This window comes from Metopolophium dirhodum, chromosome 1 (assembly GCF_019925205.1).
Source record: "Metopolophium dirhodum isolate CAU chromosome 1, ASM1992520v1, whole genome shotgun sequence".
Classification (NCBI taxonomy): domain Eukaryota; kingdom Metazoa; phylum Arthropoda; class Insecta; order Hemiptera; family Aphididae; genus Metopolophium; species Metopolophium dirhodum.
The window spans coordinates 17,817,474-17,833,028 of NC_083560.1; the positions used below are offsets into that span (position 1 = coordinate 17,817,474).

Below are 15,555 nucleotides of genomic sequence, written 5' to 3' on the forward strand. Positions count from 1 at the left end.
AATCGCTGTCGTGTAACAATAACCTGCAGATTATAATATTGATAAGCTATGGTTCGTCGCTTTGTAGTCCTGTGGTTCAGTGGACCGTTTTTTGACTCGCGACCGCCGACATTTTTTGGGTTGGCGGGGGGGAGGAGGGGGGGGGGGTGTTTATATCCCGAGGTCGTTATAATATCGCAAACACTCCAGCCGTTGGAATCTGTATGTTTTGGAGGACAATATTACGTCCTATCCGGAATCTAACTTGTAACGTCCGACCGACGATTCGCAACTTTGCAGGTCTGGTACGGACCACCCCCCGTGACCGAGAAAGGGTCGACGAGCATACTTTGAATTTCCGTAACTCCGTCGTCGGCCCACCGCGTGGGGCGTAGCGGGGGAGGGTCATTCCGGAGGTCGGTCCAGATGAGATTTTTCGGTCCGAACGCTCGATATGTTTCGCGGTATTTTGGCGACTCGATAAGTATTCGCTCGCATTGCGTGCAGGTACGTTTGCGATTCATTGCCATCATACCGCTCAGACATTCCTCCCCCCCCCCCCAAAAAAAAAAAAAAACTATTCCGAATTGAGACGGTGGAACGCGAGTCGTGTATTCCAGATGAATTCGGCGAAAAAACGTCTCGTCTCTGCAATCACCTCGGGCTGCTCTGAATTATTATTATTATTATTATTATTACTATTCGTTCTTCCGTCGCAAATTGCGAAAACAAAGCTATGTTTTCGAGATTTCGCGACTCGGCGTGCCAATCAGAAGTTCGGTATAATATTCTTAGAAAAGTCGGCGATGTTTGTTTTTTATTATTACTTACTCTCAAATTGCCCACACTAACGAGTCCCTCTCGTAAATCCGGTGCACACGAATGGCGTAACAGTCCACGGAATCGCGCGTCCCACTCTAATCTTAAAATAAACTCGATGCGAATTTATTGCGTCCCGAGCTGAAAATACAACACGAAAGATAATATTTTTTTTAGTTCATAATATTAAATGAAATATTTCTTATAGCACATAAACACAGTATTATGTTAGATAGATGGAGTGTTGTGCAAATAACATATTTTCATTATAAATATATCTGTTTTTTTTTTTTTAATAAATCTCCACAGCCAATAGTATTTTATTATTATTATATACATTCTGAGAAATTTTAAAAAAAATTCTAACCAAAAATATTATGATAATATCAGTGAGACGTGGTGAAAAAAGGATCGACGCACCAATAGTTGAAACCGACCCGATAAAGAATTATAATTGATTTATTCCAAAAAAAATATATTACCAATGCAGATAAGTAATTAAATCTAAAAAAAATTGACAATTTATTTGGTTTGGTTTCAAATATAACATTCAAAATAATAATAATAATAATATTTGTTGTCACCAAATTATAACAATTACAAACAATTTATGAGTAACAAAACAAAACAAAAAATCACATTAAAATACATTGGTTCTCTTTTCAAAAGCTGAGCTTGTGCTGAAAAGAGGGAGTTGTGATACAGATTTAGATGTCATTGATTATTATCGTTATTGACAATTAATAAAGCAAAAAATAGAACGAAATAAATAGGTAGAGTGATAACGCAGTTCGGATGATGCCTTGTGAACTAACTGTAGCGTATGGCGCGTTGTTTTAAATTTAAAATAAGTATTAAAAGTTATAGAAAAACGGAAAAAATCAAGTAAAATCAATAAAAATACTATCTTATTATCCGCGGATAATCAGATAACAGTTTTATTTATCTATATGAGATAAAAAGGTAATTTTTTTTATCCAGATAAAATCACAACACTTTGTGGATACTTGAAAGTGCTTGAATAATGAATATTTGACTAACAATATTTTATAAATATTTTATTTTCATGATAACAAAATATTGTACCTACTGTAATGATTGCATAAAAATGTAGAATTAATATTATTATAAAGTTTCCGCGAAAATGATTTTTTTTTTAAATATAATATGATTAAAATGTTTTATAAATGTTCTATATAAAATATTTTCAAAAATAATATGAACTTCTTGGCCAAAGAAAATAGCTAAAATATTTTCTCATTATTATTTTTTTTTTTTTTTTTTTTTAATTTATTTAAGCATATTTACAATCTATACAATTTGTACAATAAGTAAATTTGATAACATAGGTAATTAAAATGACTTGAATGTCTTGAGGGGGGAAAACCGTCCATCAACAGTACCTCCTATTTAATTTGATGGGTTCATATAATATGGAGACCGTTAGGCAAGAGCGTCTCTTGGCCCATTTTCTTTTTAACCTCCTCGGAGAATTATTGGGGATGGTTATAGATGACATGCGGGAAATTAGAGGGTTTTGGTTCGAGTGCAGTTTGGAGTGAAACTTTTTGTAATGACGAGTTGCTATTTCGTTGACTGTTGGGGTTTGGAGATCTTTATGTAATGCGTCGTTGGTCATATACCATGGGGCTCCAGTTATTTGTCTAAGACATATAGATTGGAAAGCTTGTATGGGTCTTATATTGGATGGTTTGGCTTGGCCCCAGATTTGGATACCATATGACCAGAGGGGGGTAATCATAGGCGCATATTAACTAATTTTTTTGGGGGACTCAAGCCCTCCTCCCCATAGACCATATTGCTTAGTAACACAGAATAAAAAAATTAGTACTAATTACTAGATTTTGAACTGGGGGGACTTGGTCCCCCAAGCCCCCCCCCCTATTCACGCCAATGGGGGTAATTATCGTCTTGTATATTAATATTTTGTTTTTAAATTCATTGAAGAAGACAATAATGGACGGGGGAGATGTAGACGTGTGTTTGATTCTTTTCTTTTCTGTTTTGTGTGTTGGGCCCAGGTAAGTATTTTATCTGGATGAACTCCGAGGTATTCGGTTACATTTTGGACAGTAATTGGTGAATTATTGAGCAAAAGTTGTGGACACTGTTATTATTTAAGCATCTTTTTAAAATATTTTGACAGTTACATTGTGTTCCTGAAAATAATTTTACGATAGTTGGGAAATACTCGTATGCTGCGTGATTAGTAGGTTCGTGTACCTTTGTATTACCACGTTACTGTGTGTACCATCGTACCAGGCACCTGTTGACAAATATTAGTTACTTTATGTTCACGTATAGGTATTAAGAAGTAAATATTGTGTCGTTTAAGTGTAACACAAACTGGTTTTATCCACGCGTCGTACATTATCTGGATAACAGTCGGACTATCTTTACCTCATCTCGACGAAATATGTGAAATGTATTTATCCGTATATCTCGTGTGTACAGTTTTACGTTAAATTATTCGTACATCTTTTCCGGACGAAACTTTCGTCGTCTATTCTCTGCAACACTGCGCGTAGATCGCCTGCAGCCGAATGTGGCCACATGATGTACGATATAACGCGCCGAGCGCGTTATCGCCTGGCAGAGTAATCCGTTTCCGTTCGGAGCTCGAAAATCGATTAATCATCATCACCGTATTATTATAATATATTATGTTATGCGAAATGGGCAGCGACGGCGGCGGTCGGCGGGCCGCGGGTTTTCGATCGAGAATTCGGCTAGGTTCCGTCTCGCTTTTATTTTCGCAAGTCTCCTCCGGCCGACTAATGGAAATCCACCGCACCTACAATGGCCCGCCGGGTACCTCGTGTGCACCTACGCCCGCAGTGTTGTGTGTTATGTCGTGTTCGTTCGAGTGCGAACCGTTTTCGATCGATTTCGCGTCTCGCAAAATGGAGTTCGGAAAACGATTTTCCCGCGGCGAAATAATTACGAAACGCCGCGCCAACAGCTGTTCGCGTCGCACGCCCAATAATAGGCGGCGGGCAGGTACGGTGGAGGTATATAATATTATCGCGACGTGGAGGCAGGCGGCCGAGTGCATCGCATAATACGATATTATATGATTTGTTATTGCCGCGATCGTCGTCGACATTATTACGCGTGACACTCGACGCGTCGGCCAAAAACCTTTCGATCACTCGCCATTTCTACCCGCCGAAACAGCGGTTATCCCTAAACACAATGACGAATAATATGTCGTGTTATCGATTGGCCGAGCCGACTCCGGTCATCAATCATTCCATTATTATTATTGTCGTTATTGTAATAGTATGCATTACCTACGGCGCTTAGTTTTTCGGCGACGTCTACGACGCGCGTTCGAGGGCCATCATACCGCTTAATCTGCGTACGGAGGGGTCACTTTGATTAGAGATATTTTTACGATGCTCGTTTATAATAATTTATGAAAAATTATATCGTACATTTTTTTTCGAACGGGGAGGGGGGACTCACCTCCCCACAGAGCACCCGGATCCACCCTCGAAATGTGTTTGTATCCCGGTGAATGAGTCGAACCGTTTTCGACGCGGTGTTATTTGACGCAGGGATGATTATAGTGATTACGCGGTAAATACCCGGTAGGTAGATGGTATTTTGGTTGAATGCGATTGATATTTCCGAGTTATTTATAAAACGGTATCGAGACGAGATATCCTGCAGGTACCAAAATATCCAAGTCAGAATATGCAACGGATATACTGCAGGGTTAAAACTCGACAAATTTTTAGGATGAAACCCACACATCATAAATGTATTTCCTAAATATTATCAGGAAATAATAGTTGTGAAAATATTTTAATAAATTGCGCAAATAATTAGGAAATATTTTGGTTATATTCTTTGGCCGAGAAATGCATACATATGAAAATATATTATAAAAAAAAACATTTTTACGGAAATCTTATAAAAATATTAAGTCAATATTTTGTTATAATGAGAAGGAAATATTTTTAAACTGTTGTTAGTCAAATATTCATTATTAAAAAATATGTGCAAATGAAAAGAAATTAATGAAAATCACATTATTTTCCCATACCTAAGCAGGCACATTGTTTGAAATATTTTAAATCACATTGCTAAAACATTTAATAATGTAATAATAATAATAATAATTATAGTTATGTTGCGTACAAAAGTTTCATAGAATAATAATGCCTTTAGTCGATTAAAAAAATTCCTCGTTTCCTCTCGAATGAATCGTACGAAAATAAAAATACCGAATCGTAAAATGTCAATATGATTTGTGCGAATATCAGGCCACACACTCAGTCCGTCACTGCAGGGTACCCCACGTATATATCATAAATTCCATAATATTATTATTATGAGCGTTGTAGAATTTCGTCTGATGATTTATGCGTTTTTAATGCATAATATCGGAATCCGGAATACGCGGAAGTAAAATAATAATATCTTGATCGTTGAATAAAGGATTTTTTTTTTTTTTTTGCTAACAAACACTTTCAAATCGGAAGGGTGGATAACCGCTTGTCGTTTTACTTCACTAGTCGAAAACATATTATAACACTTGAATACAAGAAAAAAAAAACCTACATTTTTTAACTGTACCCACCTGCTCAACGGATTATTTTGTGCATTGCCGTTTTACAAAATAGTGTTCTGCTTTCGATTTCGATTTCGAAATCGAAATATTGCACAACGATATTCTGTTAGTACAATGATATTGAATACTTTTAGAAAATCAAGCAGATATGATGAAATAAAAACCGTTACTTACCCAAACGAATTTCTTTTCTGTGAAAATATTGTAGTTATTGTGTTTTTAGTAGTCAAATCGTATATTTATATTTCGATTGCTGGAGACATAGGCAAACGTGACTCGTTAGAAGTGGTTGGTTATCATTGATATCATAGGTAATTTGACACATAGAAACGATTTGGGGACTGCTCGGTGGTGTGGAGAAAGGGGGGAGGGGGTGCTTTTCAGTCCAAAATTATTGCATCAGCAAATTCGTATTGGCTCTTTTATCGTGTTTTTTCGTTTGTAAATAGTGTTGACAATCAAATGTCGTAATTGAGTGTCTATTTAGTTATCAATTGTCTTCTCCGGGGAACATCAACAGCTGTTTTCGCGGTCCACCGCACGGTGCAAGTAGAGGTATACCTGTAGCGGGTATGGTATACTTGGGGGTGCTCGGTATACTACAACATTTTTAACAGAATCGTCAAATCTGTATTGGTCATGTGCAATCATGCGATCTCGAATACTTTTGTTATAGTTTTGTACCGAAAGTTTTGTCCGTTTTCATAACAATAACATAATATTATAATACACAACTGTCGGAACGATAATTGTGCGTTCAAATGTTTGACATTTTTTGTTCAGGTAGAACATCTACGAGCACGAGTATTCGACGTATTCGTTTACCGATATTTCCATATTATATTTCACAATCGACTTTTTTACTTTCCGAATCTTCCGGGCCGAGTTTCACCTTCCGGTGAAATCTCTGGGCTGTCCGCAATTCCAATGACTCGACCTCATAATATAATATTATATACGCGAGGACTAACGAGCTGAAAACGGCTTCGACTAGACATTATTTACGCATATTATTATGATATTATGGATACGAGTGGCGCAAGTGCACGTTATAGTATTATATTGTTATTGCATTAAATCATGCTCGTTACCGGGCCAGGTGATTCGTCATTATATGCCTGCACAAACGGTTATTATCGTCAGGTGAATTATTATCGTAATACGCGGAAACGGACGTCTGTTGCCGGATTACATACTTACGGTAGGTACCGTTCAAACAGATTCGTATCCGGGTCGTTATGCCGAACGATTGATATTAATTATTATTATTATTATTACTATTATAACGATGTTATACCTACGCTCGGACTCGAGTAGGGTGTTGACCAGTTGCCCCCCCCCTCCCCCTCGACTGTTATCGGGGTTTTAAAATTATACCAGTTGCCCTCAACCGAATGTACCGGGCGAATGTAAGTTCCCACACGAGATATAGCAGGTAAAAATTACCCCTGGATATACGTAAGTTCCCACACGAAAAAAAATTATACCAAACACCAAGGCTGGGCAAAGAAAAGTAACTTAACTTAATTTAAAACTAAACTTTTCTTATTTTCAAAATAAAAAATTTCAGACACATAATAATGTTTATATAAATTGCTTATAATTTTAACTTTTAATTTGTCAATGCTTAGCCTTGCCAAACACAAACTTCCTTCCCACTTTATTCAGACTTAGGACTGACAACTTAGTTGGTGTGGTTAAAATTTGTTTTGTTTTTGTATTGCATAAAAAAAAGTCCAATTCAATTTTGAATTGAATCTAGTCCGTATAATATATAATAAAAATGAATATTATAATGTGCATAATATTTGTATATGTATAAAATAAAAATAATAATCGAAAAAATCAAATTTTATTAGGTTTATTGCGATAGCTCAAACACTTCACATAGTCATACTGTGTAATTTTTTGTAAGTTATAATCTGACATTTTATTATTTATATAGTTTTGTTTTTCTTCTGTTTTTTTACTTTTTTTTTTTTGAGGTCTATTTAATTCTGATGTTCTTATCTTTATACATGTATTTGTTTGAAACATTTTTAAAACTTCTATTATTTTGATCAAACAAAATGTGATTTTTTCTATTGTTATTATTTATTTTATGCCTATACAAATAATGTGTGGAAGAAGAAAAACAAAATAAAATATCAGATTATAACTTAAAAATAATTATACACAGTATGACACTATGACCATGTGAAGTGTTTGAGCTTTCGCAATAAACCAAATAAAATTTGATTTTTTTCTATTATTATTATTATTTTATACGTAAAAAAATTGAATTGGATTTTTTTTATCCAATACAAAAACAAAACAAATTTTAACCACACCAATTTCGTTCAAGTTGTCATTCCTAAGTCTTAATAACTTAACTTACGTACAGGTGTAATTTTTTCCGTGTGGGAACTTACATGTGTACTCGCATACCTGCTATGTTTCGTGTGGGAACTTACCAAACCCCAATGTACCAGTTGTCCTTACATATTATTAATATATACACGATTACAATACATAGCCTGTAAAATATTATGGGAGGTAAATTTAGAAATAATAAATAAAATTATGTACGAAAATAAAGTAAAATAGTGTAAAATGATAGAAAAAAATGCATATGTTTATAATTATTACTAACAAAATAATATGAAAAAGTCAAAAAAAAATAATAAACATTATAGTTATGTGGCATTCAATGTTATAAATGATAGAAAACAAATTCATAATAAATAATATAATTGAAAATTAAGTGAAGCCATTTTCTGATTTCTGAATTTGGATCCATATAATCCGGCTCTAAGCCTAATTGTATGCGTTTCCACCAAGTCACCACTCTGAGTTAGATGAAATCTGCACCTCATCTCGTTTTGCACCAATTAGGCTATTATTATTATAACAATTTTCATTTTATCCATATTATTTATATAATATATTATTATTATATTAAATATTTATTGCAAAAATCAAAATTTGATTTTATCATTTTATACTATTTTACTTTATTTTTATAAATAATTGCATTTATTATTTGTATATTTACCTCCCCTATTTTAAGGGCTGTATATTGTAACCGTGTATATATTAACATATGACGGCAACTGGTACATTTGGTTGAGAGAAACCGGTACATTTTGCTCTTGGTAGTTTGGGTGGAATTGGTATAAAAAAAGGTACTTTTGGGGGCAACTGGTACATGCCCCTCGAGTAATTTACCCGTTATCACTGGGTGATCTGCAACAATCGCCGTTTCAATGATACACTATATTACAATACTGTCATTGTTATTATTGTTATTATAATTATTATGCATTTATGTGCACGCCACCGAAGTAATTATTAATCGAATTACTCAAACAATGGCGCTGGGGATAAATCCCCCAGAGCTTTTGAGTTCTGAGGAAAATTTAATCTAGATTGTACTTTTAAAAAGTAAAAGTCGATAGTTATCATAATTTTTTTGAGGAAAAACGGAATCTTTTTCTGCAAACCAGTCGTTGACAAAACCAACTTGGTTTTTTGGTATGACTTCAAAACTTATACTAAAACCTCAACCATAGATACTTACACGTTCACTAGTTTTCTATTTTATTAATTTCTGTATACGTGGTATTATTTTCAAAATATAAATTATTATTCGAAAACGGAAAATTTTTCCGAGTATTTCGATACATAAATCCAAATTTATGATAAATAGTAGTTTGTAAGTTGAGTAGTTGAGTTATAAGTATTTGAAAGTTTAGACGAGCGCGGAATAGTGGACCGACATTCTGCGGGGCGACCCCGTACCACTCAACTCAACTAATCTTAACTTTCAAATATACTTATAAATCTTAAAATACTTCTCCTGAAATTGATTGTTGTACGTATCGAAATACTCAGAAAAATATTCTACTTTCAAAGGTTAAATTAAAACCGTATGCATGTTATCATCCAAGTAGTAAAACTTAAAAAATTATAATAAAAAGGATAGACAAATTTATATTTTTAAAAATGGTTTTCTTAACAATTCGAAAACGTGTAATACTTTTTGAAATAATGAGTGGTCCACGATAAAATAATCACCATGTAATATATAAAAATGGATGTTTGTCTGTCTTTCTGTCTGCCTGTTTGTCTGTTAGATAGATGGGTACTCGAAAACTTCTGGACCGTTTTCAATAAAAGTCATATCAATAAAATATTACCGTGGGCCTTGGAGGGCGTTTTCAGCTTTTTTTTTTGAACTCCTATAGGTAACCCTATTGGTAGACACATATACGTTGTTAGACGTTTATCGCAGTTGATGCATTCCTATTTTACCATTCACTCTTGCCATCAACCCAAAATGTTTTTCCATACAAAGTGTTGGATATTAAGTTTGTCGTGGTTTCACCAAAAACATTTTTATAACAAATTGTACTCCGTTTTTTTTTCTTTTAATTTCCTATTTTTACGGAACAGGAAAAATAATTTTCCCTTTTCTGGTTATTATTTATTATGAATTTATAATGAATCGTTTGGGCCCCGTCTGCAGACATCAAAACCGTATGAACAAAGATCAAACATAAAATTACCTACCATACTTATGATAATAATATGACAACTGCAGTGCCACTTTCACTGATGTCATATTTCATAGAAAAAGCCGAAACACAATGTTAAGTTACATCCACGACCATAATCGTGATTTTAACTAATTAACGTTTCACTACAAATCACATTTGTAAATTCTTCTTATGCGGAAATAACTGTTTTTGACACTAACTATATTACTATTTGACATGACTATATAAGTCTGCCTCTCTTCCCCATTACAAACCGCTACCGGTCAACCCGAGAGTTATATATTATATAGAATTATATTGGTATAGAAGTGACCTATCCTTTATTTTATTATCTATGACTATGAATTCCGATATATCTACACAATAATTGATCAGAAAACAAAATAAATGAAATGTAATTTTTGTTTATTAAATTTTGATAACTTCCGAACGATGTAATATTAGCAAGTACCTAACATCGTGTATAAAATGTTTTCGACGAGGCTACAGGTGGTGCACTTCAATACCCACGCTACAGCACAACTATGCTCACACACGAATTTACGTCTTAGTCTTCAACGAAAATAGAGTAGAGAACCTTATTACGATATTTAGTTGTCCAGAGAAGGTTTATCCTATTTCGCGTAGATAAGTTTTCCGTAGCTGGGGATTAGATCACTGTGTATGAGGTATTTTATCAATAATAAAACACGTTTTAAAACACGTTTCGAAAAAATAGTCAACCGTCGACTCATATGGTTTATTGAAAACCTCAACTTTTTCACTCCCGAACAAAATGGATTCCGATGTAATAGAAGCACAATGAACAACCTTCTAACCATTAAAAATGAACTTCATTCTTCCTTAAACAACAAACAAAACTTGGGAATGATCAGCTTTGATATAGTCAAAGCATACGACACGGCGTGGAGACCCAGAATATTAAACAAACTCAACAAAATTATAGCCAAAGGATACATGTTAGATTTCATCTCGAATTTCCTCAACCACCGCACCTTTCAAGTAAAAACCTCCAACACGCTTTCAGACACCTTCCTCCAAGAAAGTGGGGTCCCACAGGGGTCCTCTATCTCTGTAACTCTTTTCCTGATCGCTATCAATGATATATCTGAAGGAATTTCACGCCCAAGCATTCCTCTACTATTCGCAGATGACTTCACTATTCTCTGCCGCAGTACTAACGTTAATTCTATTCAATCGATACTTCAAGACTCCACGAACAAACTAACGTCCTGGTCAAAAACTTCCGGCTTCCGATTTTCTCCGGAAAAAACCAACCTTATAGTTTTCAGCCACAAGAGGAATAAGAAGAAAATACACATTAACATCGGAGACCAAGTCGTAGAAAACCAACCCAATGCTAGAATACTGGGCATCATTTTTGATCATAAAGCTTCATGGATCCCTCATATTTTCAACCTAAAGAACACTACTACACCAAGACTCAACATCATAAAAACTCTAGGTCATACCTCGTGGGGAGCCAAATCTCAAACCCTTCTTAAGATACACAAAGCATTCATACTATCGAAACTGGATTACGGCGCTCCAATCTTCTCATCTGCGAAACACACTAAACTTAAAATACTGGAGACTATCCACAACTCCGGAATCCGACTTTCCATCGGTGCCTTCCGTTCAAGCCCCATAAAAAGCATCTTAAACATCGCTGGAATCCCCTCCTTAGAAGTACGGTGGAGAGAACAAACCCATAAATTAGCAGCAAGAATTTCAAGATCCCCCCAAAATCATATTCATCACCCTAAACATACATTCAATCACTCATTCATAAAATACGACCTCGAAAATATAATCCCATATGAAAATCCCCTATGTCCCCCATGGCAGTTCAGCATGAACATCAACATTGACCTACATCAATTCCCTAAAAACTCAACCTGTCCTCACTTTTTCAAGAATGCATTCAGAGACTTCTGCTCACACACCTACCCACAAACTCACATATATACAGATGCCTCCATCATCGAAGGCCGAGTCGGGATGGCTATCATATGCGATGAAACTACAATACAATGGAAACTTTCAGACAAATGTTCGATATATACAGCAGAAACCCTGGCGATCCTCAAAGCTATCGAGTTCATCATCTCTGAAATAAATGACAACAATATTACAATATTTAGTGACTCCCTCTCCGCTCTTACTAGCCTCCAAAATCTGTATTCCCCGTCTGATATCGTCAGAAAAATCCAAAACACCCACTACATAGCAAAACAACAGGACAAAAACATCACATATTCTTGGATCCCTGGCCACTGTAATATAGACGGCAACGAACTAGCAGATACAGCCGCCAAACTCGCTCACTCATCCCCATATTCTCTCTCCTTACCCTTTTTCTCCCTCGACGACATAAAGAGGGTCATCGAAAAGGATACATTAATTCACTGTCAAAAGGATTGGAATGAAATGTCAACCAAACTAAGCGAAATCAAGAGAACCATCCTACCGTATCCTCCTCCAGATAACATCGCAAGAAAACATGAGACCTCTATAAACCGCCTCAGAATTGGCCACACCCACCTTACACACTCTCACTTAATGAAGAAGGAAGACCCCCCAGTTTGCACATGCTGCGGAACACTCCTCACTGTGAAACACATCTTAACCGATTGCAAAGTTTACGACAATGAAAGAAGGCTATACCAAATATCCAACCACCTCGCCGAAGCACTCAATCCAGACCCCAACAATATACACAAGATCATACAATTTCTCAAGCAAACTAATCTTATAAACAAACTGTAAATTGTAAATAATACCAATCACTTAACCTCTCTCCTAATTATTACTATCTTGTCTTGCTTTAAATACTAAATTACTTTGTACACCTTTTAAATATTAATGTAATATGTAAATATACTTAAGGACAATAATGTACTGTCACATCCAATGGCCATAGACGCCGCGGATAGTTGTTTAATAAAAAAAAAAAAAAAAAAAAAAAAAAAACACGTTTGGTTTATAGGTCTATAATAATAATTTCATTGTTATATCAAACAAAATACTTTCCTGAACATGTGGGTGGCTGTTAATAAGTAAATAACATATAGGTGAGTACGCTCCGGTTGGTGGTTAAAATTGTCGAACTAACTGCCGTGTGTCATTTTGACAATAAGTAATAATGTGTATGGGTCAAAAAGTGTTGAGTGTGTATATTTTGTATTGGTCAATCCTATATAATGTGTGTTTAGTGATGTATAATATATATATATATACAGGGTGATTCATAAAGCGTAAAACACTCATTATCTCAAAAAGTATTGATGTTTTTGAAAATATTTTTTTACACAGTTTCAAGTTGTTAAAAAAACTATGTTTTATTAAAAAATTATATTTTTAAATATTTTTTATCTATATAATTTTTTTAGTTTTTTACTATTTTGAACGACAGCATAGAGTTTTAAATTCATATTCCAAAGCAGAATATTTTTCTAAGTGTTTTGATTCATAAAAATCTAATTTAGGGCGAGTAGTCTATGAGGTATAAGCATTTAAAGTTTAGATGGGTGGAGTGGAGTGGTATGGGGTTACCCCGCAAATGTGTGTCCACTACTCCGCTTGTCTAACCTTAAATAAATACTTATACTCATAACTACTCGTCCTAAATTCGATATTTATGTATTAAAATACTTAGAAAAATATTCTGCTTTGGAAAATGAAATTAAAACTCTATGCTGTCATTCAAAAAAGTAAAAAACTTAAACAATTATAAGGATAAAAATATAACTTTTTAATAAAAATGTTGTTTTATTAACAACTTGAAACTATTTAAAAAAATATTTTCAAAAACATTAATATTTTTTGAGATAATGAGTGTTTTACGCTTAATAAATCATCCTGTATATAGGGTGTAACGAATCTTATAGTCGCTCATGACGATTATATGTAAATATAAAATCGATTTTAAATAAAAACCAAATTTATTGAAATAATATAATATTGCCAGGCGCGTATTGGATTTGTGTCCACGCCTATACCATAGTGTTATGTATGACCCAACTGATTCGATGTCGTACGGTCGTTTTCAGATCCGTACGTGAAAGTGTGGCTGCACGTTGGCGACAAAAAGGTGGAGAAGCGCAAGAGCATGGTGTTCAAATGCAATTTGAACCCGATTTTTGACGAGAAATTCGAGTACCAGTTGCCGGTGGAACAGCTTAGGGAAGCGGCTTTGGAGGTGATGGTCATGGACTTTGACAACATTGGTCGCAACGAACTCATCGGCAAGATAACAATATCATGTGAGTGTGTGCGGTAATGTGCAAAACCGGTGGACGGTGGCAAATACTATGATGATATGCGGGGTCGGGAGTTTATAGCACTTGAAATTGCATAAATAAGCACTAAAAATATTACCTTAAATATCGCTAAATATGCGCTAATAATATGCAAAAAAACAAACAAATCCGTCAATTAATAATTTAAACACCAACAAAATTGCTAAATAACACTAAATACGCAATTAGTACAATAAAACATTCAAAATAAAGCGGACATTGAATTAGATTAAAAGTTTTAGCACAAAAAAATCGGCAGATGACAAAAGTTCAAAATTAGAACCAAATAATACGAAATTTCGAACGGCAGGACGTTGGTAACGTTGCATTCAGCGCGGCCACGTAATCGGTCAATTTACTATAACATTTACTTTGAAAATTCGTTTGACGATAATGTAAAAATACGTTTACTAAAATATAATTTCATAAAATATGACCGATTTCGATTGTCAAACAGGTAAAAATTCAAAACTTCTCAAAAAGTCCAAAAATAGCACCGGTATCTAAAAATTCACAATATTTTATGCAAAAACATGTGAAATAAAATTTTTAATTTGAGTTTTCTGTATTATGAAACACATTTTTGGTTTACTCTGCTGGCTTACTCTTACCCATAAGGAATATGCAAATGCTATAAAATGCCAACCATGATAATATATTTTTAGAAATATTAAGATATCATTATACTGAAACAATAACAGTCGAGTGATCGACCTGGGTCGCACCCCAATTAAATGTTCCCGTTTTTGACGTGCCTGCTGACGGATATTTTTTTGACGTGAAACGCGTAGGAGGGTATTACAATTTCTAAAATATATTTTCCATTCATAACCCAATTGACATTTTCGAATTTAGAAATGTAATATCAATGTTGCAATATCATTACTAAAAATCGGTTAAAACGAGAATAGTTTATATACCATATCGACCTCAGGACGTGTTTGAGATGTGTGCTAGTGGGAAAAAAAATGACATTTTTTTATGCCAGAGTGACCTTCAGAAAATCTAAAACAACTTAGGCACTTTATTTTCTAAAGCTGCACACATTTTTCAGGCTAAACGATGACGAACAGTTAGAAATTTAATATTAGAATAACGTGTAGCGTGCAGTAACAGTTTAAAAATATAAAACATCAAGACAATCTATGAAGCCACGTGGGATTGAATCCTTTACAAAATAAATAATTAAACACGATATCAGTCTTGTGATAACAGTATAACTATTTACTTAAATTATGTAATTAATAAATATTTGCGAGCATAAAACTGTTGTATTGGCGCGACCCCCGCTGGAAGGTTAAAAGCATTTTGAAACCAA

At 34.5% G+C, this 15,555-nt stretch overlaps 1 protein-coding gene across 1 annotated transcript in view; it reads left to right on the forward strand.

Moving 5' to 3' along the window:
* Positions 1 to 15,555, forward strand: part of LOC132933812 (synaptotagmin-7) — a 338,564-nt gene that overhangs the window by 318,278 nt on the left and 4,731 nt on the right. Inside the window, exon 8 of the mRNA XM_061000090.1 lies at positions 13,989 to 14,201. Coding sequence (XP_060856073.1) covers positions 13,989 to 14,201 — 213 coding nt within the window. The remainder of the gene's footprint in view (positions 1 to 13,988; positions 14,202 to 15,555) is intronic.